The sequence below is a fragment of the Notamacropus eugenii genome, chromosome 1, assembly GCF_028372415.1.
Source record: "Notamacropus eugenii isolate mMacEug1 chromosome 1, mMacEug1.pri_v2, whole genome shotgun sequence".
In the NCBI taxonomy this organism is placed as follows: Eukaryota; Metazoa; Chordata; class Mammalia; order Diprotodontia; family Macropodidae; genus Notamacropus; species Notamacropus eugenii.
This window is the reverse complement of record NC_092872.1, coordinates 53278059-53305907: the sequence shown is the minus strand read 5'-3', so window position 1 is coordinate 53305907 and position 27849 is coordinate 53278059. Positions and strand designations below refer to the sequence as shown.

The window sequence follows — 27849 nt, the reverse complement described above, 5'->3', positions numbered from 1 at the left end:
AAAGGAAGGAGTGGTGGACAAGCTTGAGGAGAACCCCACATTTATTAAAATCAGACCATAAAGAGAGCAAAACTTGAGCTCTCCCACTCAGAGAACCACAATTCTTGGGCAGGGGTACAGTGAGGCTTCTGCTAGGGGAGGCCTGAGCATCTGTGGCCTTCAAGCTGTTTCTGAGCATGCTCAGCCTGGATTTATGTTCTTTTGGACCCCAGAAGACGTGAGAAAGAGACTGCCCCAGTTGGTTTGCCCTGTGTCTCCAGCCTGTGGACAGTGGCAGCTGGGGAGCTGCCCTGCTGAGGGTAGCCCAGCCAGCTCTGGTGAAGAGCCCAGCCATCCCCCAAAGAGCTGTCCCAGAAACAGCCTTCAGTCTTAAATCCTGTCTAGCTGGAGTCTAGGGGTGGTAAGAGCATTTGTGAGGATGGTTCCTGGAGGAAAGGAAGGGAAGAGGTCTCTGAGCAGGTCCCTCTGCAGTCCTGCCATCACTCTTCCAATGGGTACTTCTAGGGTTCTGAGCATAGCAGGGCCTCCCAAAGGCCAGGGCCCATCAACAGGTCAGGGCCAAGGTCAGCCTCACGTCTCCTTGGCACCCTTGTCCATCTGAGTGAGGAGAGAAGCATATAAGGGTCCCAGTTGTAGATCACATTCCATGTTTTGGGGAAGGGAAATTTTTGATCCAAAGAGGTTAGCAGAGTCCAGGGTGAGGTTGGTAAAAGAAGACAATCTTGTCCAGGAGTATCAAAGGAACTTCATGAGTAAGATAAGGCCTATGGGGAGGCCAAGGGCATTGAAGAGGTGGAGAGGTGCCAGGACACAGCAGCCTAGAAAGGAGGAACAGGGAGAAATTGGTACCAGTTTGAGTTTTGGAAACATAGATCATACTAATGTTGGAAGGGGTGGGCAAATATTCTTTTTAAAAAGAATTTAATAAATTAATATATTAATAGACTAATTAAAAGGCATTTAAAAGCTTTTAAATTGAAATTTAAAATTTTTAAATTTAAAATTGTTGCTTATTGAGTTTGGAATGTGGCTTATTTTTTATATTTGGATATGGGTGTGTCTGATGTTCTCAGAATTCATAACATTCTCAGGAACATGATGAAGACGTGTAATACAGCTGATAGCTGTCTGCATTCTTGATTCATCCCCATCCCAGCCCCTTAACTCCATGCCAATAGTGGATGGCATCACCTCTCAAAATCATGCAAAGTACCAGCCTGAGCACAGCAGTCCCTTCTTTCCCTAAGCTTGGTCTCTCCTTGCCTCATACCGTCCCTGGTTATAGAAGAGGAAAGTGTGCACTATAGCTTAGATAATTTTTTCCTGGAAGCTGAGGGTGACTGGAGAGTCTTTTACCTCCTTCCCATACAATCTCCTACTGAATGGAAGTCTCCATACGAAATAATAGTTGATATGGGATACTGCAGTATGGCATGGATTGCCATGAGGGGACAGAGGTGCTGGCAAAGGAGAGGAGATGTGAGAAGCAGTGTTATTACTGTTACATGTTACATGGTTGTGGTCGTCTCGAAGACAACCATGACATCAGGGAGGTGATGCCATGACTTGCAAGTGGGTTGGATTTGAGCGCAGGAGGGCTGTGCAAAGTCACCACCCTCAGTTTCTCCTCCAGAGCCATCTAGTTTAGTGAGGGGATATAGATCAGGAGAACTGGCAGTGGCCAGGATGCAGTGGGAGACCTTAGCCTTTTTAAGCTGAGGTCTTTCCGAGTTCTCACTTTGACTGAGGCAACACCCATACAGTGATTAGGACTGTTTAAGTGAATCAAGGAACAGTCCCTTTAATAATAATAATAATAAAAAAACCCCACCAAACTACGAAGAATGACACCAAGGAAATGGTAAACAAAGAGACTCCACGGATAGTGGAGTGTGGGTGTTTAACTTCAGACTTGCAGTTTATGCCTACAGGTTGCTGGGGCCTTGGACACTTACCAGAGGTAGTTGCAATAGGCATAGGCTCATTGGGTGAAGCAGAGGACTTGTGCCCTTTGTCAGTGATCCAGGCAGGGAGAGGCTTCTTAGTGGTGGTAGGGCTGTGCTGCTGCTGCTCTGGCGTCTGCTCCAATCCCAGAGCCGCTAGGGCTGACTGGTTTTGGCTTTGGAGCCAAGATCTCACAAATGGGTTGCTCCGGGCTTTCCGAAGGTCAGCCACGTTTTGTCCAAGTAATTGTGCCACGTTACTGAGACTCAGATTCTGAATGGGCAAAAGGCATTTGAGATCCCCTCCTCCCTTCATCAGGCATTCTCCTGCCCACCACCCCCTACTCCCACAAATGAGAATTCCATTTACAGTCCGTAAGCCAATGAATATCAAGGAGGTATCCCCTCAAACCAAAATATACTAATTTTTTAAAGCTTCATATTGCTTTAGTTGAGGGAATGATGAAATGCAAAGGACCCTGGGCTGGCACTTAGGCCTGCATTCTACTTCCATCTCTGCCACTATCTAATCTTTGGATGACCTTGGGCAAGCTATTTCCCTTCCCCTAAGTCCCAGTTTCCTAACCTGTCAGATAGGAATAATGATACCCTTTCTAAAAGCCCTGCGAAGGAGGCAGGGTAAATATTGCATGTAATCTTATGTTTATATAATCTTTTACAACTTTATAAAGAACATTTCTATCTACTCTTGGGGTGGAAGCACATTGTAAATAATTCAGTGCTATACAAACATGAAGGGCTATTATTATTATGAATTAATCTGGCAAAGGGGCCACCCCATTGACCTTCCTTGTTCCATCCGTCTCGGCCCAATATTAAAGTGGACTTGCTTCCCACTGGGCACAGAAGGAGAGGAGCCTATCTTGTCTTTAAAAAAAAAACCAAAACAACTTGGTGGATAATCTGCTTGAAAGTAAGGGAGAAACTGTGAAAGGGTCATCCAGTCCATACTCCTGCATTTTCCCCCAATTCCAGCTTCTATAACTCTTGTCTGAACAGCCAACATGGGGGCTGGGATCAGTTCCATTCAACAAATATCTCTGGAGCATCTTCCTTATGTGTAGCCTTGGTCCCCATCCTCTGTTAACATCTTTCAAGTCTGCTCTCCTTTTTAACACCACCACAACCACCCTAGGTCTGGCCTCTTGTCATCTGGAGTATTTTAACAGCCTCTTCACTGCCTCCAGTCTATCCTTTTTTAATTCATCCCTCACCCTGCTATTAAAGTAATCTTTGTAGGACTACAACACACAAGTCCACTCCTCTGCTCCAAAACCTTCTGTGGCTCCCCAGTGCCTATTGGATGAAGTACAAGTTTCTTAGCCTGGCTTCTCAGGTCTTCTGCATTCCAACTACAGTCAGTCGTTGCCCTTTCCCATTCTCATCCTGTATTTCCCAGGTATGGTACATTTGTTCACACTGTCCTCTCTGCCTGAAACATTCTCCTTCCACATCTCTGCCTTTTGAAGTCTCTCCCTTCAAGGCCTGGCTCAGCTGCTACCCCCTCCACTAAGTCTTCCCTGATCCTTCCCCACTGGAAGTGATTCCTCTTTTAATCTCATCCACGTCTCTATTTGCGCCTTTCCTGGACATTCAGCACAATGACTTATGTTACAACGATTTGTCGATCTATCTTATTTCTCTCATTAAATTATAAGCTCTTTAATGGCAGGTTGTGTGACTAGTTTCATCTCTTATCTCCAGAGCCTAGCACAGTCCATTATACATAGGAGGCATTTAATAAAAAGTTTTTGAATTAAGTTTGTACTTTGCTGTGTGATATTAAGCAACTGTCTCCAAAGTAGGAACAGGGCCCCAGGGAACTGAGGCATGACCATGTGATTAACCAGTTGGAGCTGGAAAGCTAGGTCAGATCTGACCCTCCCTGCAACAGGCAACTGTGGGACAGCTTCAACACAATGCACACCTACCCTTCCTCCATTATCTCCTAATGCTCCCCAACTCTGCCCCTTCCTACTGCCCTGCAAGCTCTCAATCTCCTCCATTTTTGCTCCAGTCACTGACTGCTTCTGGCAATTATAACCTAAGAGCTAGCAGCAGGTGTTCAGGTACCTCTGAGAAAATTCACACTTCTGCCAACATTCCTGCCCTGCCCTCTGCTCTACATATCATTTATGGTTCAAGCAGGTGATCTTTGGAGAGTGGGCTCTGTGCTCTGGGGCAGTGCCTAGGAAGAGTTCTCCCTCACTCTCCCCTCTCTCCCACTGCTGAGTAGTTAAGGCTCTTGGGGAGACCATGTCCTCAGACCCTCTCTGAACCTAAGGAGTCATGCTAGAGAGAAGCAATGAGCAAAGAAAGAGAAAAAAAGGATCTCTGGGCTAATACAAAGAAGGGAGAGATCAAGGTAGACCAACAGGTCCCTGTAGGAATCTTGGAAACAAAGAATTCAGACTTAAGATGATGGTTGTAATTATTTTTTCAAGAACTGTGAGAAGTTCTAAAAGGTTTACTCATTTCACATCTTTCCTTCCCTGGGTCTGTCCAATTACAGGTACTAATTACATACTCTTCTCACTTTTTTATTTAACAATTTCTTTTATCTCAGTTTTGCTTTATGTATAAAGAAACCTGAGATCCCCCATGAAGGTTAGTCTGTGCTGAGTAAAAGAGAATGGAGGAAGCCAGGCGTTATCTGGAAATACACAGAATTTAAATTAGGACAGAGAGCCCAACTTCTATCTAAATGTTAGTAATTTTCTTAATTAGGAACTCTGAGCTATTTGAACTGATATAAACTCCAGTGTGTTCATCCTTTGTTGCCAAAGAAGACCATGCCCTCAGAGAAATAATGACATGACTTGCATTTGACTTTGTTTTGAGTGAGGGAGGGCTGTGCAGGTCCCAGCCTCACTTCTCCTCCAGAGTCATCTGAATCCAGTGACCAGATATTCATCAGGATGACTGGAGATGACCCAGGATGAGGCAATTGGAGTTAAGTGACTTGACCAAGGTCACACAGCTAGTGAGTGTCATGTGTCTGAGGTGAAATTTGAACTCAGGTCCTCCTGACTCCTGCACTGGTGCTCTATCCACTGCACCATCTAGCTGCCCCTACAAACTCCAGAAAATAAAAGGGAAAGAGACCACCTAGACCTGAGAGCCCCTAGGATAAAATTAAACAAAATTTTTTTTTAACAGTATATGACTAATTAAATCTCCAGAGAGGGGGCAGAGAGGAAAGGTAAGTGACCAAAGAGGTCACAGCCTGAATCACCCTCTGAGAAAGACATAAGCAAGGCCTAGCAGGATATAGTTCCATCCCCCTTTGAAAGGTGTAGAATACTTGCCAGCCAACTTTGCCCTCCATAGTGATATCAACTGGTGTTCTATACAAATGAAACTAACCCAGCTAGAATAAGAAGAAAAGGTACAGACTAGAGAAGAAAAAACAACTTCGCATTAAAATTTTCTGTTTCAAGTCCAACAGCCAAAATACATGGGGATTGCATGCAAATATATGACATTAAGAGCCATCTATAATAGACAAGTGATTAAAGGATACGAAGAGGCAGTTTTCTAAAGAAGAAACAAAATCTATCAACCACCTCAAAAAGGGTTAAAAACCACGAATAATCAGAGAAGTACACATTAAACCCACTCTGAGGCATCCCCTGGAGCCGGTCTGAACTGGCTTTCAGCCAGCTGTTCAATTTTCAGTGTGAGCATTTACACCTTAGACAAACACTACAAATCAGAGCTTGATTTATTGTTGTGTTGACTTGAAAAAGTAATGGAAAAATGTGAATGCTGCAGATTTAACTTTAAAATAGTCCATGCATACATTTATTTATTCTGACAGTAGCAATTTAAACATCTACCAGCATGCCCCCGCTTTACATCCACCAAATTGACAAAGAAAAATTTAGTATTGGTGGGACTATGGGAAAGCAAGGACAGGGAGGAGGTAGCACCATGGATAGAGTGCTGGGCTTGGAGTCAGGAAGACTCATCTTCCTGAGTTCAAGTCTGGTCTCAGACACTTATAGCTGTGTGACCCCGGGCAAGTTACTTGATTCTATTTGTCTCAGTTTCCTCATCTGTGAAATGAGCCGGAGAAGGAAATAGCAAATCACTCCAGTATCTTTGCCAAGAAAATCCCAAATGGGGTCATGACAAATAACTGGGAAAATAGGCATGCGAATTCACTGTTGGCATGGCTATGAATTAGCCCAACCATTCTGGAAAGACATATGGAATTATATAATAAAAACGACAACATTCATCACCTTTGGCCAATGATCTTAATATTAAGTTTACACCCCAAGGGGTTACTGACAGAAAGAAAACATCTATCATCCTAATAACATTCGTAGCAGCTTTATTTGTACTGGCAAAAAGTTGGAAACAAACAACATACACAATGACTGTGGCACGACTGAGTAAATTGTGGTGAGTGCTGGGAATAGAATGTTATTAATATTAACAATAGCATTTACATAGTGCTTCATGTATTTTAGCAAAGCACTTTCCTCACAACAATTCTATGGGCCATAATACAAACATTATTTTCATTTGACATGTGAAGGAATGGGACTCTGAAGGATGATCAGATGTGCCTGTGATGACACACACAGAGCTTAGCAAGAGTCTGAGGTGAGATACGAACCCAGGTCTCTCGACTGCCATATGCAGTGCTCTATCCCCTGAGACATGTTGGCTCTCACACACTGTCCGGAACAAAACTGTGCCAGGATGAGGGATGAATACGAAGAATTCAAAGAAATATGGGAAAGACTTAGAGGGAGTAGTATGGACAAAACAGAGCAGATACCAAAGGGTCTACACACTGACTATAACTATTAGATGGCCACAAAAAATTCCGGTCAAATTCAATTAGTGATTGGAGCTAACCACATTTGTTAAAATTTGCTAAAGCACATAAATTCACAGTCTCTTTTTGCGTGTGTTGTATTTCCTTACCTCTTTTCAGGGATTATGCATTTTTGTTTGTCTCAACAAAATTTAGCAAGAAAAAAAGCCAACTTATTCTTGCTTTGTACTATAGGAAGGAAATGAGCATTTATTACACACCTACCATGTGTTAGGTTCTGTGCGTTGCAAACATCTCATCTGAACTTCCCACCAACCATGGCAGATAGGTGCCATTTTTCCATTTGGGGGTGTTATCCTCATTTTACAGATAAGGAAACTGAGGCACAGAGATGTGAAGTGACTTAAACAGTGTTACACAGCTAGTAAGAGTCTGAGGACAGATTTGAACTCACATCCTTCTGAATCCAGCCACAGCTGACTTTAGATTTGCTGTTCAGTCATTCAGTTGTGTCTGACTCTTGGTGAGCCAACAGACCACAGCACACCAGGCCCTTTATTCTCCACTATGCACTGAGGTCTGTCCAAGCTCAGGTTCATTGCTTCCATGACACTATCGATCCATTTCTAGGTAACTACAAGTTTATTTGTACATGTCTTAATCGCCTGTAAGAATAAGCTCCCTGAAGTCAGGGCTCACATCTAATTCATTTTCCTTTCTCCTTCAGAACCCTGGACTCGGTAAATGACTAGTATTTATTGAATGACATCTCTTTCCAAATCTACTGAGTAATGACTTGGGAGAGTCCATGAAGGACACTTACCTGCAGCACCTCCGGATTGAGTCTTGTGAATGTATCGATGTCCATAGATATATTGGCCCGAGACAGGTGCTTCAGGTCTTCTACAGGTGCACCACCTAAATCAGTAAGAACAGAGATGCCCTCATCACCTTCCTACTGGGGCTCATGGGGAAAGAGAAAAGAGGATGAAGAAACAGCCCTGAGGTTAATGGGGCGGGAGGGAGCTTCAAACTCCCCACTCCCCAGGAGCTCAGAAGTCTTAGCTCCAGGCCAGAGAGCACACATTTTAGGAGAGATAGAAGAGTCACAAATACAGGTCCTGACTTCAGGGAGCTCAGAGTCTTGGGGAGACAGGAGGAATAGACCTGGGGGTGGTTTAGCCTCAAATTGTCCCTGGGGTCAAAGCAGAATGGTCCTGGTTGGAAAGGAAAGCTGGTCTTAAGGACGGAAGCTTAAGCTAGTGTGGACAAGACCCCCCCCCCCCCAGCCTCTAGAAATAATCAGAAAATCCCTCTTTCAAATATCATTATGCATTGTCAAAGGTAACACTACTCTTCTAGTCAACACAGTATCGTCACTCCTCTCTCTCCCTTACTCCACATAGCAGCCAGTAGCTAAATCTTGCCATTTCTACTTCTGCAACACCTCTTGTATTGATCCTTATTGACACAACTACCACTTTTATTCAGGTCCTCATCATGTGTCTGATCATGTAATTTAGGGATCAGAGAGCTGAAAGCATTCCCAACAAGGGCAATGATTGTGGCTAAGTCACAGAGGTCTTCAGGGGTCTTCAGGGAGGAAGTTGGCCTGGCTAGATTGGAGTATGGATCTAAAATCTAACAAGCTATAAGGTAGAGCTGGGCTGCAGGAAAGTCTCAGTGTCTTAGACTTGCTTCTGAGGATACTGGGAAGAAAATGAAGACCTGGTTCCAGGCACTCTCACCAAGGTAGGGCCGGATGTAGTGGTAGTAGGTGATGGTGCCATTGGACCCAGAAAAGGCCTCCTTGGCTTTCTCATAGAGGTCATCCTTCCTCTCTTGAGCACAGGAGGAGATGTCCAGAGCCCCCGCCCACCTAGAGGGGGCAAGACGAGTCAGGGAGGAGTTAACAGGTTCACACTCTGCCACTTTTTCCATGCCCGCATCCCACCTCCTAGGCATTCATCCTGAGCCTCATCCTACAGGACTAACTAGCTCTATGACTTCACTTCTCTTTCTAAAGCAATTCATTTCCCTCTACTTTGTGCCATGCAGAGGAAAGATGTCTCTGTAAGCAGAAGAGAGGCCACCTTGATAGTAGAAAGCAATAGTGTGTCAAAGCCCCAACAGCTGGGCTCAAATCCCAGTTCTGACATTTCCTGACTGTGCAAACCTAGGCAAGTCACTCCAACTTTCTTAGCCTCGGTTTCCTCATCCTCATTGAAAACAATAATATTTGCATGACCCATATCGCAGGATTTCATAAGGGCTTCACAAATTGTAACTTGTCATATAAATTCATGCCTTTATTATATGATCATGGGATCATAGATTCAGAGCTAGAAGAGATTTTAGAAGCCACTGAGTCTGACCTAATTTTTTCAATGAGGAAACTGAGGCTGAGAGTAGTTATATGATTTGACCAAGGTCACACAGCTAGGATCGGAGGCAGGATTTTAACTCCAATCGTCCTGATTTTAATTCTAGCACCATTCACCACATTACCCAGCTACCTTATTAATCTGCTACATGAGCTCCTGGGAGATCTATGGTCATATGGGCATGATAGTGGGCCCAATGGTAGAGCCCCCTTTCTGGGTCTACAGTAGGAGAAGCAGAGCTGTCCAAAGGTCAGGAGGTGGATCTGTTCTGAATCTTCACAAAAAAATACCTAGAGGACCAGGAATACTCTCCCTCCACCCCTCCACCTGCAGAAGCCCAAGCTCTCTTCAAAACTCAACGTTGAAGACCCAGATCTGGATTGGAATCCCAGCTTTGGCCCTTGACTAAGCTGTATGACACTGGGCAAGAAAAGTCACCTTCTGGGCCTCAGTTTCTTCCTCTGTAACATGAGGAATTTAGATTAGATGATCCCTGAGGTTTCTTCCAAACTCTGACATTCCAGAAGCCTACAGACTCAACTGTGGGAAGCCCCATCTACCTCAGGAAGTTCTGCTCAATGGTCCAGAGCCTCTGCCTAGTTAGGTTGGGACGCAACCCTTAGCCAACCCAATCCAGGCTTTCCTTGGGTTGGGGGTACTCTCCCCAGGCACACTCACCTCAGTTCCACAGGTCGTATAGTCTCGATCTGCCGTGGGCTCATCCAGCAGAGACGGAAGCCACCAATGGCCACCAGCAAGGCCCCTGTCACAGTGCCATTCAGCTCCAGGTACTTCTTGATGACAGCCTGTGAAAGCGTCATGAACTCTTACTCCCATACCAAACCCCTTCATTTCCCAAAATGCTCTCTTATGGATTCTACAGAGGCAATATTCTGAAGTGGAAAAGGCCTGGGGACTTGTAGTCAGAAGGCCTGCCTGCAGTCAATTCTGACGTCTGCCACTCACTGGCCTTGTATTTCTACCACTTTAACCTCTCCCAGCCTCAGTTTCCTCACCTGTAAAATGGGGATGCTAGTGTTGAATGCTACCAATCTCCCACTATGGGAACAACTATTATCTCCTTGGAACCTCAGAACAATCCTTCCAGGGATGTTATCGCCATTGTGTGAAAGGGATAATTAAGATTTAGAGAAGGAAAGTCACTTGCTCAATATCCCATAGTGAGTGGCAGAGACAGAAGGAATAGAAAATCTGGTCTCCTGTTATATGGCTTGAATGAGATCATAGCTATAAGGCAATCTGTGGACCTGAAAGTGTTATACAAATGCCAGTTATTGTTGTATCACCACCACTACCACCACCATCCTCATCACTAGCAGCAGCAGCAGCAGCCTCCAGTCACCAGGCCTCCACTCTGGTGATGAGCCTCCTTCTGCCCTCTTGCTGAGCTCAGGCAATATTTATAAAGCAGCAAAGAGGGTGCTGCAGGGCAGCTACGTGGCACAGTAGGTATAGCGCCCAGCCTGGAGTCAAGAAAATTTATCTTTCTGTGTTCAAATCTAGACTCAGACACTGACTAGCTGTGTGACACTGGGCAAGTCCCTTAACCTTGTTTGCCTCCTTTTTCTTATCTGTAAAATAAGCCAGAGAGGTAAATGGCAAATCAGTCTGGTGTCTTCGCTGAGAAAACCCCAAATAGGGTCAGGAAGAGTTGAGATGACTCAAAAACAACTCAGTATATGCTGGTAAATATTTAACAGCTGGGCTCTCCAGGGGGAAAAATGCATGAACATACACTTTTAAGTTTAATCTGAATTATTAACACTTTATCAATCACAAAATAACCAGACAAGCCCCGATTTGCAGTGATTGCTGACTCGTTCCTAAAGTGTAAATGCTCACGCTGTAAGCCAGTCCAGTCCTCCCCTGGAAAGGAAAGCCCTCTCCAAGAGAGGAAAGGTACTGTCTCTCCGAGTGACTTCTCTCAGTTGTCCAGAGGCACAGGGTCAGATAGGTCTGGAACAGGTAGGGATGTTAGAGGTCAGCTCGTCCAACCCCCTCATTTTACAGATGACAAGACTGGAACCAAGAGAGGTTAGGGCTTGCTCAAGATCATATAGGGACTAAACTGAAGAGCTGGCAACTGAACTCAGGTCCCAAGACTACCCTAAGTTTAGCACTCTTTCCACAACACAATCAGGTAGGGAGCAGGATTCTCCTATGTCCTGGGAAACTCCCACCTTCATCTGTCCTGCCTGAGCCATAAACCCATTTGCGATTTGTTGAAGCAGAGTTAACCCTGGAGTTCTTCTAAAGAAACTTTTCATTGGTCCCAGGAATAAAAAAGTTTCTATAAAAATGTAGAAAACAATCCATCCCTCTAAGGCATAGTTTTCTGAAGCTAACATTCCGAAGTCTGGTCCTAGCTGGACTTGACTAACACAGCTTTTAGGCCCATCCCCAAGTCACGTTTTCAAACCCTGGGCAGTTCCCCCTCCTAGACACTGGGAGTCTTGTCGTGTTCCCCCATCCCCTTCCCACCTAGGTGAGTTGCTTGATCATTCCCAAGTAGAGGAAGGAATGATGAGTAATTGGAGAATTGACTGTTCTCCAGTCTGTCAAGGATAAAACACTCATGCATTGTCCGCCAATCAGTCAATCAATCAACTGGTGTTAGTGAGATCCCCACTCCCTGTTCACTACTTCTTGGTTCCTAATTCTGAACTCAATACCATAGGGAAAGAAGAAAAGGGAATGAGTTGTTCATTCACTGATTTATTCATTCGTTCAATAACCACTTATTGTTGTGGTTGGTTGTGGGTAGAGTACTGGACTAGGAGCCGTGAAAGCTTGGGTTCAAATCCCTTGGATACTTTCAGGCTGTGTGACCCTGAGCAAATCACATAATTCTTGTCAGCTTCATTTTCCTCATTTATTAAATGGAAATAATATCACATTTCTCAGGGTTGTACAAATCAAATGAGATAATATAAGAATATATATGAAGCCCTTTGCTACATAAATGAGCTATTATTAAGGACCCATTATGTCCCTACATCAGGCACTAAGAATACAAAAACAAGCAAAAAAACCCAACCTCAAGGATCTTACATTCTATTGGGAGGAAGCAATACGCACATAGAAAATTAAATACAAAATATATGCAGAGTGCTCACATCTGGAAGGAATCAGGCAAGACTTATTCTAGAAGGTGACCCTGAGCTGAGCTATGAAGGAAGCCAGGGATTCTAGAGGTACAGAGGAGGAGGGGGCACATCTAGACATGAGGCAATCCTTGTTCTCAGGAAGCTCATAGGCTGACTAGGGGGATGAGACTTGAGGGGTGCAAAACAATATCTAACCATGCCAGTCCTCTTCTCAAAAACCTTCCAAGGCTCCCTCTTCCTAAACTTGCATTGCTGTTCAGTCATTTCAGTTGTGTCTGACTCTGTGATCCCATTTGGGATTTTCTTGGCAAAGATACTGGAGTCATTTGCCATTCCCTTCTCCAGCTTATTTTACAGATGAGAAAAGTGAGGCAAACAGGGGTAAGTGACTTGCCCAGGGTCACACAGCTAGAATGTGTCTGAGGCCGAATTTGAACTAGGAAAGATGAGTCTTCCTGACTCCAGGCTCAGTGCTCTATCCACTGACTTTCAGAATATCTTCCTACGTTAAACCTCTCACTCTACCCCCTGACATGTACTTTCCATTCCAATCCAAATGGATTCCCCAGGGTTCCCCTATATCATCCTCCCCTCTCCTACCTTCCACACATTTGTATGTGCTGTCCTGGGGCAGCAAGGTGGTGCAGTGGATAGAGCACCAGTGCAGGAGTCAGGAGGACCCGAGTTCAAATCTCACCTCAGACACTTGACACTCCCTAGCTGTGTGACCTTGGGCAAGTCACTTAACCCCAACTGCCTCATCCTGGGTCATCTCCAGTCATCCTGATGAATATCTGGTCACTGGGTTCAGATGGCTCTGAGGAGAAGTGAGGCTGGTGACCTGCACAGTCCTCCCTCACTCAAAACAAAGTCAAGTGCAAGTCATGTCATTATTTCTCTGATGCCATGGTCTTCTTCGGCAACGAAGGACGAACACACACACGTGCTGTCCCTCCCTTTGGTGGCACGGTGGGCTCAGAGTCTAGAAGACCCAAGTTCCAATCCAATCTGAGACTTGCTAACTATGTGACCCTCGACAAGTCATTTAACTTCTATCTGCCTCAGTTTCCTCAATTCTAAAATGAGGATACTAATAGAATCTACTTGTCAGGGTTGTTGTGAGCCTCAAATGAGATAATATTTGTAAATCACTTATCACGGTCCTTAGCACAGAGTAAGCACTTAATCAATACTGTTTCCTTCCTTCCCTCTCCGTTTCTGGAACAGACTTCCCAACGCCCATCTGTTGACATCGTCTCTGATTCCCATACACTCCTTTAAACCATAGAATTTAGAACTAAAACAAAACTTCCTCATTTGGCACAGGAGAAGCAAAGGTCACCATGGCAGTCGGTAACATGGTTGAAATTCAGAACCAAAGTCCTCTGACTCCCAAAGACCAGAAGGAGTCTTCCATGCTGTCTTCTCACACTTTCCCCAAGAAATCTGGCCTGACAATCTTACCAACAAAGTACACCCCAACCTCCCATCTGGTTATAATCCTCCCAGGACTACGTGATCAAAGATTTAGGGCCTGAAAGGGATTTTGGAGTTCCTCTAGATCAGAGGTACTGCTGAATTACATTAAAATGTAATTGGGAAACGTAACAAAATAAATAAAAATAGAATACAATAATATTAATTTGAGGTTTTCTAAAGATATCTGTTTCTATCTGAGTGTGACATTCTGATCTAGACCAACCCTCTCATTCTACAGATGACAAAACTGAGTGCTGAAGAGATTAAATTTGCTTACAAAGGTAGCGAATTACAAAGCTGAGAATTGAATATAGATTCTCTGACTCAAAGCATTTTGTTTAACTTCACCTAACTCACAATTAACATTCTGATTGGTTATTTTTAATGATTAACTCTTTTACATGTAACACATTCTTCTTTTGCTGCTGGATAGTCCTTTTTCAGTCATGTCTGACTCCTCATGAACCCATTTGGGGTTCTCTTGGGCAAAGATACTGGAGTGATTTGCCATTTCCTTCTTCAGATCATTTTACAGATGAGGAAACTGAGGCAAACAGGGATAAGTGGCTTGCCCAGGGTCATATAACTAAGAAGTATCTGAAGATGGATATGAACTCAGGAAGATGAGTCAGTGACTCCAGACCTCCCACTTTCTACATATGGTGCCACCTACTAGGTGCATCCTTCTACTAGACTATCATCTCCTTACTGGGAGAGACTTTCATTTCTAGTTTTTGTATCTCTAGCACTTTGTACAAAATCTAACCCATAATAGGCCCTTAATAAATGCTGAATTGAATTCACTTGATTTGAATTGAAGACACACTCTACAGACAAAGGATGATGATGTAGAAGAAAAAGCCCAGTACTAGACTAGGGGTCAGGAAAGCAATCCAGTTCTGGCTTTGCCACTGACTCATGGCAGGACCTCAGGCAAGTCACTAGAATCTCCCTAGGCCTCCGTTCTTTCATCTACAAAATAACAAGGCAAGGGGAGAGGGATCTACCTTGGTCCCTAAGGAAACTCCAAAGTCTGTCACTGTCTAAGACAGGACAGTGGAGTCAAATGTTAAGTGCCACACCTGAGTCTGGTTCTCCATAGCCACATCAGAGCCCAGCAAAGCCACCACGGTGTCCCCGGATGTGATGTTCCAGCGAGAAATTTCATCACTGGTATACAAGTAGACCAAGGAGGTGATCAGCTTCAGCTGGTCCTCAGGGACACCCCCTGGATAGATCTGGGAAGGAGAGAGAGTGGCCCAATCAGTCCGGAAAGTGGTGGGCTCCTGCCACCCAAACTCTGGGCAACAGACTTCTAGGACAAGACCTCTTGCAGACATATAGGTAATAAAGGGCACCCATTTATTCTACTAGGTAGAATTACATCTACATCATGACACTCCTCTAATCCAGAATAGTTCCCTAATGATGAACTAAATCAAGGTCAGGCTTCTCTGCCTGATAGTTATGGATTTTCACAATCTGATCTCAGCTTCTCTTTAGTCTTAAATCTCATTGTTCTCCAATATGCATCCTCTTTTCCTGTCAGGCTAGTCTCCACACCAAGGCTATCACCACATGGGCACATGGAGAAGCACTGATACATTTGTGGACATGTAAGTCTCTGCCTTAAATATCAAAAAGCCCTCTATTCTGACCCCTCAGTGACTTAGGAAGAAGACTTTGAGCTACAGTCTCTAGAGTCAAAAAACCCCTGGAATTTCTGGGGTTATAGGGCACTTTCTGTGCCCTCGTACCCTGCCAAAGACAATCTTCTTATGTGGTATCAGTATAGGGGAATAAAAGGAGAAGAATATGTCCTGCATCCTCTGCCACTTAACGCTTAAGCTGTGCACCAGCATCGGCAATGGTGTAACACTCAATTTAAAAAAATCATTGGATGTCCTACTGATTGACAGCTTAGCTAGCCAGTGATGGGGGAAGAGAGACAGAAAGAGAGAGACAGAGACAGAGATGAAGAGACATAGAGAGAACAAAGAGAGACAGAGAGGAGAGGAGAAGAAGGAGAGGAGAGAAGAGGAGAGGGGAGGAGAGGAGAGGGGAGGGGAGAGAATGGTTTTCTTCCTCCATTATTACTTGCCTGTAACTATTTCTGGATCTTGTCAATACACAATTCTTGTACTTTCATTGTCCCCCAGAGAGATCACATTCACCCTACCTCTGCTCTACTAAGATGGTTCTTCCTCATCCCAGTCACTGAGGGGAGACATAAGGGTCACTGGAGAATCTCTACACATCCCAAAACATCTTCATGCCCTCCTGTCATGGTACCACCATTAGAGCTTCATCCCTTGATGGTAATCATTGCCTTCTCTTGGTTCTTTAATTATTTTTTAAAAATAATTAATTTTTAAACATTAAATTAGTTAATGTTTAAAAATTAATGTCCATTACCTCCAAACATGAATAACTCAGGGTTACAGTGTGCTGAGTGTAACTCACTTTCCTCATAGATAAAAGGGAGAGTGATAGTAGAACAGCCTAGGGCCCTAGGAACACCAGGCTACCAAAGAAAAATGGCCCAAAAGAAGAGGGCAGGACAACAGGATTCCAGAGACAATCTTGGCCAGGGTCATCTTCCCATCACCCAGGGGGAGCCAGTACCTCACTGAGTTTTCCCTTGATGACACGTTGGCACTCTCTTGGCAGAGGGTGCTGGAGCAGTGGGTTGAGGTTAGCTTTCAGGACCTTGCTTCCCAAGCAAGACTTGAGCTGTTTGCAGTCATAGCGGACCATGAACAATTCATCCTGGATCACCTGAGCTGTGATATTTCCATGACTGCATCTTCTTCCTGAGGTCCAAGAGGCAGATGATGAGAAGAGGTAAGAAATGATCCTCAGAGACAACCCTAATCTATCCCAAAACCTAAACTCTGATTCTAAACTGAAACCTAACTTCAGCCCAACCCTCACCAACTAGATTTCCAACTTCAACTCCAGCACTATCCAAAACCCCAGCCCTAGCCCCAACACAAAGCCTAATCCTGATGACAACCAATGAGCAAAAACCTCATCCCAATCCCAATCTCAGCCCCAAACACTAGCCCTGTATCTCACCCTAAATCTAACCTCATGTCCCATCAGACTTTATAAGACTCCCCATATCTAACCTTAAATCTAACCCATGTCCTATCAAACCTTATCAGACTCCCCACATCTAACCTCAAATCTAACCCCATGTCCCATCAGACCTTATCAGACTCCCCATATCTAACCTCAAATCTAACCCCATGTCCCATCAGACCTTATCAGACTCCCCCTATCTAACCCATCAGACTCCTGACCAGACCTTCCCAAGCCACACCAGACCCCTAATGCATCAAACCTTTAACCTTAATTCCATATCTAACCCCAACTTCACCGTAACCTTTATTCCAACCTGAGACATAACCGAAATGCAGCCTCAATCTCATATTAACTTCAAAGCTATTCTCATTTTTTAGCTTCTAACTTCAACTTTATATCTGCAACATTAACTTTGAACCCCAGTGTCAACCCTCAATGGACTGAGATCCCTCAACCTAGCTGCAATCTCAATCCTAACCTCAAATCTAGCTACATTCCCAGTCTCAATACTCCAACTCTCCCCTAACAACTGAAAAGGGGGAGGTAGTTCTCCTTCTAAGTTCCTAAGTCCTCCTCTCCCTAGGTCAGTACTCAGGATAAAGTTCCTCATGTATGTTAGTCACTTTTTGCTAGGTTCAGGGAGAGAAGTGATCATGTCTCTCATAGTCTACACGGAGTGAGGATGAGGGCATTGGTTTTACAAATATAGAAAAACATCATGGACAGAGAGTGTAAGAACAGAGGGCTAATTTCATCACTGACAAAAAAACAAACAAACCCAAAACTATTTTTTCACTCTAAGTAGCCTCAAGGAAGGGAATTTCAAATTTTCTTCATTGACAATATCAAGTACCTTTCATTTGAGTCCAAAGACATATTTCTCCACAGGCACGCAAACCCTCACCAGTCTTCCCACCAACTCCTCCTCCTCAAGTTTCTTCCTCCTTTTCCACAGCTTACTTCTCATAACCTTTCCTCTTCCCCCCAGAATCCTCCTCTGCTACAACCTTTTCTTTGCCACAGTTTCTTCCCCCTTTTTTAAACATCCTCTTCCTTCTTCCCACAATCTCCACTCCCAGATTTTTTCTCTCATTTTCTCCATCCTCTCATTCCATTCTCCCCTTCCTCCTTTCATTTTCCTAGAAAACTACCTTGAAAAGCAGATGGTAGTATAGTGGATAGAACTGGGCCTGGAGTCAGGAAGACTTGAGTTCAAATTCAACCTCAGAGGCTTACTAGCTGTGTGACGTGGGCAAGTCACTTAACATCTCTTTGCCTCAGTTTCCTCAATTGTAAAATAATCATAGCATCTACCTCCCAGGGTTATGGTGAGGATCAAATGAGATAATATTAGTAAAAGCAAATAAAAGCCTGTCACATAGTAAGTAGTACGTAGATGTCTATTCCCTTCCTGTTTCCTTCCCCCCTCCCCTACAAAAACTACAGAACGTCCAGCATGTATCCAGTTGGTACCCCAACCTTGACATCATTGTCATTTCCTCTTGGCCCTGGTCCTAGAGAAATCATTCTTTTGCAAAAATTTAACCAGAGAAAGGTCCCCTATCTGACTCCCTATCAGCCCCACAGGGCTGACCTTGGGGAATCTGAGGAAAGGGGCTAGAATCTAAGGTCCTCCACTAACCTGTCTCCCGATTGGCTCTTGAAAATGGTAATTCTTGAGGGAGGAAGGAATCAACAAAGCTCTTGACATGGCTCCTTGGCAGGCTTCCGGCTTGGTATCTAGCAACTACAGCCCGAAAGAAATCCTTACTCACCTCCTAAGGCAAGAGAGAAATTGTAGATGAAATGCCTCTCATCATTTCCTCCATGTTAATTCTTCGATGGTCAGAGGGGATCAAACACTCAATAAGCATTTATTAAATACCTACTTTGTGCCAGGTACCAAGCTAGATATGGAAGAGGTGAAGACAAAACCAAAATATTCCCTGTCCTCAAAGAGCTTATGTTCTATTGAGGGAGACAATATATGCACAAATAAATACATAGAGATATATATGAAATAAATTCAAGATAAATTGAGGAGTGGGGCACCAGCAGCGAGAAGGATCAAGAAAGGTAAGAGGTATTGTAATGGGTGTTGCTTGTGCAGAGTTTTGAGGGACACAAGGAATTCTAAATTCTTATCCTCAGCCAGGATCCTATGTCTAGCTACCATCTTCCTCAGGGTCCCTACCTTATTCACCATCTTCCATAGAGTAGAGTTGATGTAAAATGCCAGGGGTCCAAGACTCCAAAGTCTGCCAAGATTCCAGGAGTCAGGAGCCCTGTATCACAATGGGAAAAAAAGAAAGTGATGGGGGATTTGGGGAGGCAAGCTCCTTTGACCACAGGACCTGGGCTCCAATGTTAGTTGAAGGCAAGTAGTGCAGGGACATGAGATATAAGGAAATACCTTGAGGTGAGTCATGGCTTAAGAATCCCTGTTCTAACTATTGGGATAACTAACCATGAAATGAACCAGGTAAGTTCCAAATCCTTGCATTCCTTGGCACACTATTGATATGACCTGAGAGAGTCATAGAATGTCAGAGCTAGAAGGGACTTAGGGTACCAACTTCTTTATTGTATGGAGCAGGAAATAGAGACCCAAAGAATGACATGTGACTCAACCAAGACCACACAACCAGCTGGTGTTTGCTGAGTGGGTTGTGGTGCCCTGGATATTCTCAAGCAGAATCAGTTTTTGGGCAGCCTACCCCAGTGATGTGGTCCCACTGTGAAGGAGGGCATTGAGGGCATCCTGCTGTCCCACTGTAAGCTGAGAGCAGAGCTTCAGATTGTCCAGGATGTAGGGGTCAGACTCCCGGATGACAACTGGCTCCATCTCACAGACCAAGCCACCCAAGGAGCTCAGGTCCTCTTTGCTCAGATTGGTACCAGGATTTCCCTGCAAAGGCAAAAAGAGTGAAAACAGAGGAGTGAATCACCAGATGTCAGAGCTAGAAGGAACCTTCCCTCTTGGTGTTGTCCTATACAAAAGCATGAAGGAGGTAGATAAAATATCATGTATGGGGAACATCAACGAGGCTAATTCAGCTGGAACGCAGAGTACACGAGGGATATGATGTATAATCATCCTGGAAAGGTAGGCTAGAGCCAGACTTTGAAGGACTTGAAATACCAAACAGAGGAATCTGAATATTATCCCAAGGATACATTCTTGAGCAGGATACATATTCTACATCTTCTGCCCTAATATCACCAATTTCTTCTCTGAACCTCAGTTTCCTCCTCTATCAAATACAAGTGAACAAGATGATCTCTCGAGTCCTTTCCAGTTCTCAAATTCCATGAATACAATAATCAAGATGGTGATATTAAGGTTCAGAGGTTACCCTGCAAATCAGTGGCTGAGCCAGGGCTAGAATTTGGATTCCCTGACTCCTGACCCAGGACTCTTTTGGCTACAGTCATGATTTTTCACCCAGAACCAGCTCTCATTTCCCTCCCCACCTTTGGTGTCTTCCCGGGATATAAGGGGAGAAAGGTCTATACCAGACAAGTCAGGGACATGTTCAGTAGCTCCCTCTTCTGAGCTAACAGTCCAGACAGGAGGTTAAGGTTCCCCTGGGAAGCCCTGCTGATGAACGCCCGACACTTGGCTTCGTCCACTTTTCTCAGGCTGTCGGAAATGCAAATCGCTGTAAGTCGCCACTGAAGTCCAAAGCCTTCCCCTTCTTCCCCTCTTCCCTACCCAGCCCATATGGGAGAATCTGGGCTTTGGAGGAGACTGCGTCCTAGGGAATATTGAGGCACAGACGAAAAGCTTTGGTGATACAGAGTTTATGGCAAAGACTGCTTGGGTATCCCACCCAACCGTGGAAGATGGTAAGCTCCTCATTACTGGAAGAATTCCACCAAAGACTAGATTACTCTCTATTAGGGAGGCTCAGTTTGAACGAGATTAGACAATTTCTGAGGTGTCTTCCAGCCCCAGAAATATATGATTTTATGAGTCTATCTGTTTAATGTTACAAGAAGACACCAGAAAGAGGACAGCCTACATGTACAACCTAAAGGAATGGGAGGATTTCAAACACTCTTAGGTTAGGGATAATTGGTGGGGAAGGATAGGGAAATATTGACCCTTTCTTTATACTTCATCTATCCACGGGTAATTTGGGTAAGTTTCCATTTGATGCAATGTATAGAGTGTTAAACTTGGGAGTCAGGAAGACCAGAATTCAAATTCTACCTCAGACATTTACTAGATGTGTGACCCTGGACAAATCACTTAACCTCTGTTTGCCTCAGTTTCCCCATCTGTAAAATGGGGGTGATGACAGCATTGACCTCACAGGGTTATTAGGAGGATCAAGTGAGATAATATTTTAAAGTGCTTTCTAGACCTTCAAACATTCCATAAATGCTATAATAACAATAACTGCTATTATTATTATTAATCCTGTTTGGGGGGCACTCACTCATAGAAGAGCAGTAGGTCCGGTGGATAGTCGGCAAAGTCGCTCGTCAGGTTATGGAGAGCCAGAAGGTTTGCCATACAACTCAGCTAGAAGAGAGGAATGGGCAGTGGGCAGAGGGCAGAGGCACAGCCACTCCATAGACATCGAAGGGTATTCACACATCACAGGAACACCAGACCAGGATTTCAGGAGTTCTAGCCTCAGGTCTGCCTCTAAGTATCTGGACAAGTTACTTCCCCTCTCATCTGCCTAAAGGCTTTGGATTGTCATGAGGGGTGGGATCTTGTGGCCAGAGTTGGGGGCAAGGGAAAGCAGGACTGCTTTGACAGGTGAGGCCTAAGAGATCCATATCTAGGGAACAGACTGGAGTTTCCCCTAACCCTTCATCTTTCTGGGAGCTCAGGGACCCCAGCAGAACACTAGGAGTGGGGAGGGATTGGGCTGGATGTCCCTCCCCCTGACCAGGAAGGGAAATGAGCCAGAGGAAACAGCCTTTTTTCAGCACTTAGCAGCCAAAGGCCCCCTGGAAAGGAAACTTGGCCCAGCCTGGCGCCTCGGGATCTGGTCTCTTGGGATCTTAGTTTGAATCATATGTTGAACTAGAAGCCTGAGAGTATTACTTGGCACACTTCTGCCTGAGGTACATATTACCTGGCCACGTCATTACCTGAATACATTGCATAACACAGCTGAGCTCATTCCCTGGCATACATTACTTGAGCACATACCATCTGGCACAATCCAGTCTGGCACACAACTTTTCCTGAATGCATATTACCTGACATACCTTTACCGTGAATGCATTATCCACCTCAGGTAGGTACATACCACACTAAGAGCACACAGACTTGGCACATTATTACCTGGCCACATCGTTATCTGAATACAGTACCTGGTATACTTTTACCATGAACATATTACTTGCTATATATCTACCTAAGACTATACTTAATTGGCACACTATTAAACCTTTGCCCAAATATATTACCTGGGGGCATCGAGGTGATGCCATAGTGCACAGAGCACTAGGCCTGGAGTCAGGAAGACTCATCTTCCTGAGTTCAAATCCAGCCTCAGATACTTACTAGCTGTGTGACCCTGGGCAAATCACTTAACCTTGTTTGCCTCAGTTTCCTCATCTCTAAGATGAGCTGGAGAAAAAAATGGCAAACCTCTCCAGCGTCTTTGCCAAGAAAACCCCAAACGGGTCATGAAGAGTTGGACGCGACTGAAGTGAATCAGCATCAACAACAAATACATTATCCGGCTCACCTCAATTTGTCCATAGTGTTGTTATCTGGCCATGTCTTCACCTTGACCATATTAACTGGTATATGTTTATCTCAGCAAGTCTGGCCCTGTCACTCACGGCTCAGTATCTAAGTGGCTCCTTGCTAGCCATAAGATAAAAGATAAACTTCTTTATTTGGCATTTAAATTCCTTTGCAGTCTGGTTCCATCTGTCTTTTCAGGCTGATTATACATCTTTCCCTCTGTTCTTCTAAGTTTCAGCTCCATTGGCCTAGGCAGTATTCTCTGTATGGCCCAGTCCTCTCCTCTTCCTGCCTTTGCATGGACTATCCCCTATACCTAGAACATCCTCCCTCCTTGCCTTCTCTTGCAGCCCCTGGTATCCTTCAAGGTTCAGCTCAAATACCACTTCCTTCAAGGGGCCTCTCCTCATAACAGGGCATCGTTAGTGCCCTGTCCAGATCGTGGTGTACTTATGTTGTAGTGAAATATCATCATCCTAACCAGGAATCCTTCACCTTCTTGGTATCAGGGACCTCTTAAGCAGTGGGGTGAAGCCTGTAGACCCCTTCTCAGAATGTTTTTTACCTAATTGAAGGAAATTTTATATTTCAGTTATAAATTAGTGAAATGAAACATGGAATCTTTTTCTCATCTACATTCACAGAAGCCCTGAAATCTATCCACAGAATCCTGGGGAGTCTGTGGACCCCAAGTTGAGAACCCCTGACCAAGTAGAAAGTAAATTCCTCAAATGGGAGGAACTGGCTAATTTTTATATTTGTATCCCCAGCACCTGACGCATAGTAGGTACTTAACAAATGCTTGTTTGATTGATTAATTGAATATATGTTCCCTAGGACCCTTACCTAGGTGCACCGTTTCTGAATACAGTACCTGACATTCTTTTACCTTACATGGCTACATTATTACCTGGTCGTACCTTTACTTGAACATTTTTTTACCTGGCATGCCTTAACCCGGGCAGGGTCCTCCATCCATTCTGTTGGAGGGTCTGTGATTAACAGGCCAGCCACTGACAATTACCTCCTATATTCGTTCACAACAGGTAAGGAGACATGACTTAGTCCAAAGGGCTCCCCAGTCACTAAGAGGCGGTTTCCTCATCCGCCATCATATCACCTCCTCCTAGCTGTGGTGGATGGTGAATCCCCAACAACCCTCTTCTCCTTGAGCACTGTGGGCACCGCATGAGGGATTGAGAACAGCAAGAGTTCCATCTGACAAGCATTCAGCAAGGGTATTTCCTATGTGCAGGGTGTAGAGGAGAAGAAAAAAAAGGGAGGGGGAAACAACTCTTCATAGAATGAATCCAAATGAACTTGGGGGTGGTTGGGCACAGAGAGCAAAGTTGTGTTGTCACAAGCAAATTATATACAATTTTTAGAATATGCAGAATATATGCTAACCATATGCAAATATAGCCCCCAATCCATCCACTATGGTGGCACTGCCTACCTGTCTGGTATTTAAGATGGCCTTCTTCTTCTGCACTTCCCTAACAAGGGAAGAAAACTGAGCCCGGGATAGCTGGCTGGCCTCCTGGCACTGGAAACCTTGTAAGATGGAGGCAGAGAGGCTAAGAAAAGAAACATAGTTAGGGGTAATTGGGATCATGAAGGCCAGAGAGGGGAAGGTTTGAGAGGGAGTTCAATCACAGTCAGTAAAGAGTGAGGGCAATTCTATAGGTTGACTATGGTTCTTTTCACTGTTCACCTGTGGGCAAAGTAACAAGAAAGGATTTGGAGCTGTAAGTGTAAGAGATACAGGTTAGACAAAACCACAATTTTCTGAGACAGAAGGAATGAGACACATGAATTGGATGTAGCTCTGGAGACTCTTTCTCTGAAGATTATGGAAAACCATGTTTATGGTACTGAAGAAATGTTAATAATAACGTACAGTGCAATTTAGGCTCAAGTTATTGAATTTAATATTAATCTATATCTAAGGCATTTTCTAGCTTAAAGAGAGTTCATCCTGGCACAGTCCTCCATACCTTCTGACAAGACTGTTTGTCCCAAGTTAGGGAATTGGATAGAGAATGGAAATGAAAATGGAAAAGATCATATTACATTAAAATTCCGTTTGGGGTTAACATTCTAGAATGACTACTCTGTTTGTTCCTGAACCATTTTTCCTTAAAAGAAATCCTTTCTGAGATCGATATATGAACCTTGAATTTCAAAAGGGAAGATACTATCCTTGGGTAGGTAAAGGCACCAATCACTCCAGAGGACAGGGAGGCAATCATCTTATCTAAGTTTGGTTTCTTTTCTAAAAAATATTTTTTTCCAATTACATGTAAAAAAAAATTTTAACATTCTTTTTTAAAAATTTTGAATTCCAAATTCCCTCCCTGCCCTTCCCCCTCATTGAGAAAGCAATCAATTTGATATGGATTACACATGTTTTGAAAGAAAACTTAAGTTTAATTTCAAAAGAAAACCCTAACTTTTGTTCTTCCTACCTTCCAAAGGGAAATGTCTGGAAAGGAGAAAAATGTCTGGAGAGATAGTATTTCTTAATTTTTTTAGAGAAATAATATTTTTATTAACTCATTTAATTTTCAAAAGATTTTATTACTATTTCTAGAGAGACTACATGGAGGTTTTTTAGCATGCCTACATAATGGCATTACAGATTAAGAATTGAAAGGAACCTTAGAGATTATCTAGTACAATCCCTTCATTTTTACAGTCACAGTCAAGGAAATGAAGGCCCAAAGAGAATGGTTTAAATTAAATGGTTTGCCCAAGGTTAGAGTGAGGTAGTGAGAGAGCTAGAACCAGAAATGTGGATCATCCAATCCTCTCCAGGGCTCCTTCCACTACACCTTGCTGTCAAATGACTTTTTAAATTGAAGATCAGTGGTCAGAAAAGACATTCCCTAGTAGATAAGTAGTCAACGGAAGAGAACATATAGACATCAGAAGAATGGATGTTCCAAATCTAATAAGAGAAATGCAAATAAAAACAATCCTAAGGTTTCACCTCACACCCAGCAAATTGGCAAAGATGAAAATAGTACATGTTGGAAGAATTGTGGAAAGATTGGCATACTAATGCATTGTTAGTGGAGCTGTGAATTAGCAAAACCATTTTGAAAAACAGTTTAGAATTATGCCAATAAAATAAGTGAAATGTTCATATCCTTTGACTCAGTCAGCCTGCATTTATTAAACTCCTACTGTGTGTTAGAATTGGATTAAGTGATAGACCCAGAGATTCTACTGATATACCTTAAGGAGATTTTTGATAGCTTCCCATAAATACCAAACTACTTACAGTAGCAATTTTGTGGTGGCAAAGAACTGGAAATAAAGTAGATGCCTATCAATCGGGGAATAGCTAAACAAGTTGTAGTATGTGAATATAATAGAATATTACTATGCTGTCAGAAATAACAAATATAATAACTACAGAGAAGCAAGGGAAGCTTTATACGAATTGATTGCAGACTGAAATAAGAGAAGCCAAGAAAACAACATATGCAATGACTACAACAATGGAAAGGGAAAGAATAACCACCACAAAACAATAAAAAAAGAATGTTGTGAAATCACAAAGAACAACCTGATCCCACAGAAGAGATACGAGAATAATAACAACCACCACTCATGTTGGGTTTACTATTGGCCAGGAACTGTGCTAAGTGTTTTACAATTATTTTCTCATTTAATCCTCACAATAACCCTGGAAACTGAGACAAATAGGAGTTAGGTGACTTGAGCAGAGTCATGTAGCTAGTAAGAGTCCAAGGCTGGATTTCAACATAAACTCCTCGATTTCCTGATTATAGGACAGGAGTTCCATACACTGCACCACTTAGCTAAGAGAATACATCTCCTGTACTGTTTTGAAAGGGTAGAGGGTCCACAAGTATAAAATATTGCATATTATCATCAAAAAAGTTTGGGTGCTTTGATCAGTTTTGATGATTTTTTTCCTTTCTTAAAAAATATTACAAGGGATGACTCTTTGGGAAGGTGAGATTTAGGTGACGTAGACACTAATGATATTCACAAAATTTTATTTTTAAAAATAGCTAGGTGGTGGAGGAGCCTGTGGCAGACACAGCAGCAGCAGAAGCAGCTGTAGCAGCTGTTTCTGGAACTCTAGGCCCAGTTTGTGGGGGGATCGAGTGGCTGACAGTGCACCCCCCATCCCCAATAAAAGGAGAGAACTACTTAGACAAAGAGCTCAAAAGTCAAGTAAATGGCTGGGGAAATGAGCAAAAACTGGAAAAAGAATCAGACTATAGAATCTCACTTTAGTGACAAGGAAGATCAAAATATACAAACACAATAAGACAACAAAGTCAAAGCTCCTACATCCATAGTCTCCAAGAAAAATATGAATTTGTCTCAGGTTATGGAAGAGGTCAAAAAGGGTTTTGAAAATAAAGTAAGAGAAGTAGAGCAAAAATTGGAAAGAGAAATGAGAATGATGCAAGGAAATTATGAAAAATGAGTCAACTGCTAAAGGGCACCCATAAATGCTGAAGAAAATAACACCTTAAAAATAGACTAACCCAAATGGTAAAAGAGATCCAAAAAGCCAGTGAGGAGAAGAATGCCTTAAAAAGCAGAATTGGCTGAATGGAAAAGGAGATTCAAAAACTCAATGAAGAAAATAATTCCTTAAAGATTAGAATGGAGCAGATGGAAACTAATAACTTTATGAAAAATCAAGAAATTATAAAACAAAATCAAAGGAATGAAAAAATAGCAGATAATGTGAAATATCTCATTGGAAAAACAACTGACTTGGAAAATAGATCCAGGAGAGTCAATTTTAAAATTATAGGACTACCTGAAAGCCATGAACAAAAAAAGCCTAGATATTATCTTTCAAGAAATTATCAAAAAAACGGCTCTGATATTCTAGAACCAGAGAATAAAATAGATATTGAAAGATTCCACTGATCCCCTCCTGAAAGATATTCCAAAAGGAAAACTAGAAATATTGTAGCCAATTTCCAGAGCTCCCAGGTCAAGCAGAAAATATTGCAAGCAGCCAGAAAGAAACAATTCAAGTATTGTGGAAACACAATTAGTATAACATAAGATCTAGCAGCTTCTACATTAAGGGATTGAAGGGCTTGGAATATGATATTCCAGAGGTCAAAGGAGCTAGGATTAAAACCAAGAATCACTTACCCAGCAAAACTGAGTATAATACTTCAGGGGGAAAAATGGTCATTCAGTGAAATATAAGATTTTCAAGCATTCTTGATGGAAAGACCAGAGCTGAATAGAAAATTTGACTTTCAAACACAAGAATCAAGAGAAGAAT

General features: G+C 43.2%; 1 protein-coding gene across 11 annotated transcripts in view; it reads right to left on the bottom strand.

Annotated features, from left to right (window-relative positions):
* Positions 1-23: 23 nt before the first annotated feature.
* The window catches only part of LOC140499517 (uncharacterized), a 72516-nt gene continuing 44690 nt past the window's right edge, over positions 24-27849 (bottom strand). For all 11 annotated transcript variants that reach the window (XM_072601075.1, XM_072601106.1, XM_072601066.1 and 8 more), the window contains 13 exons: positions 24010-24130; positions 21280-21365; positions 20351-20477; positions 19552-19742; positions 19029-19119; positions 18477-18612; positions 16373-16560; positions 14830-14985; positions 9819-9946; positions 8505-8635; positions 7580-7674; positions 1956-2217; positions 24-818 (listed from right to left, as the gene is read on the bottom strand). In XM_072601075.1, the coding sequence (XP_072457176.1) occupies positions 736-818; positions 1956-2217; positions 7580-7674; positions 8505-8635; positions 9819-9946; positions 14830-14985; positions 16373-16560; positions 18477-18612; positions 19029-19119; positions 19552-19742; positions 20351-20477; positions 21280-21365; positions 24010-24130 (1795 nt within the window). In that variant the 3' untranslated portion in view covers positions 24-735. The remainder of the gene's footprint in view (positions 819-1955; positions 2218-7579; positions 7675-8504; positions 8636-9818; positions 9947-14829; positions 14986-16372; positions 16561-18476; positions 18613-19028; positions 19120-19551; positions 19743-20350; positions 20478-21279; positions 21366-24009; positions 24131-27849) is intronic.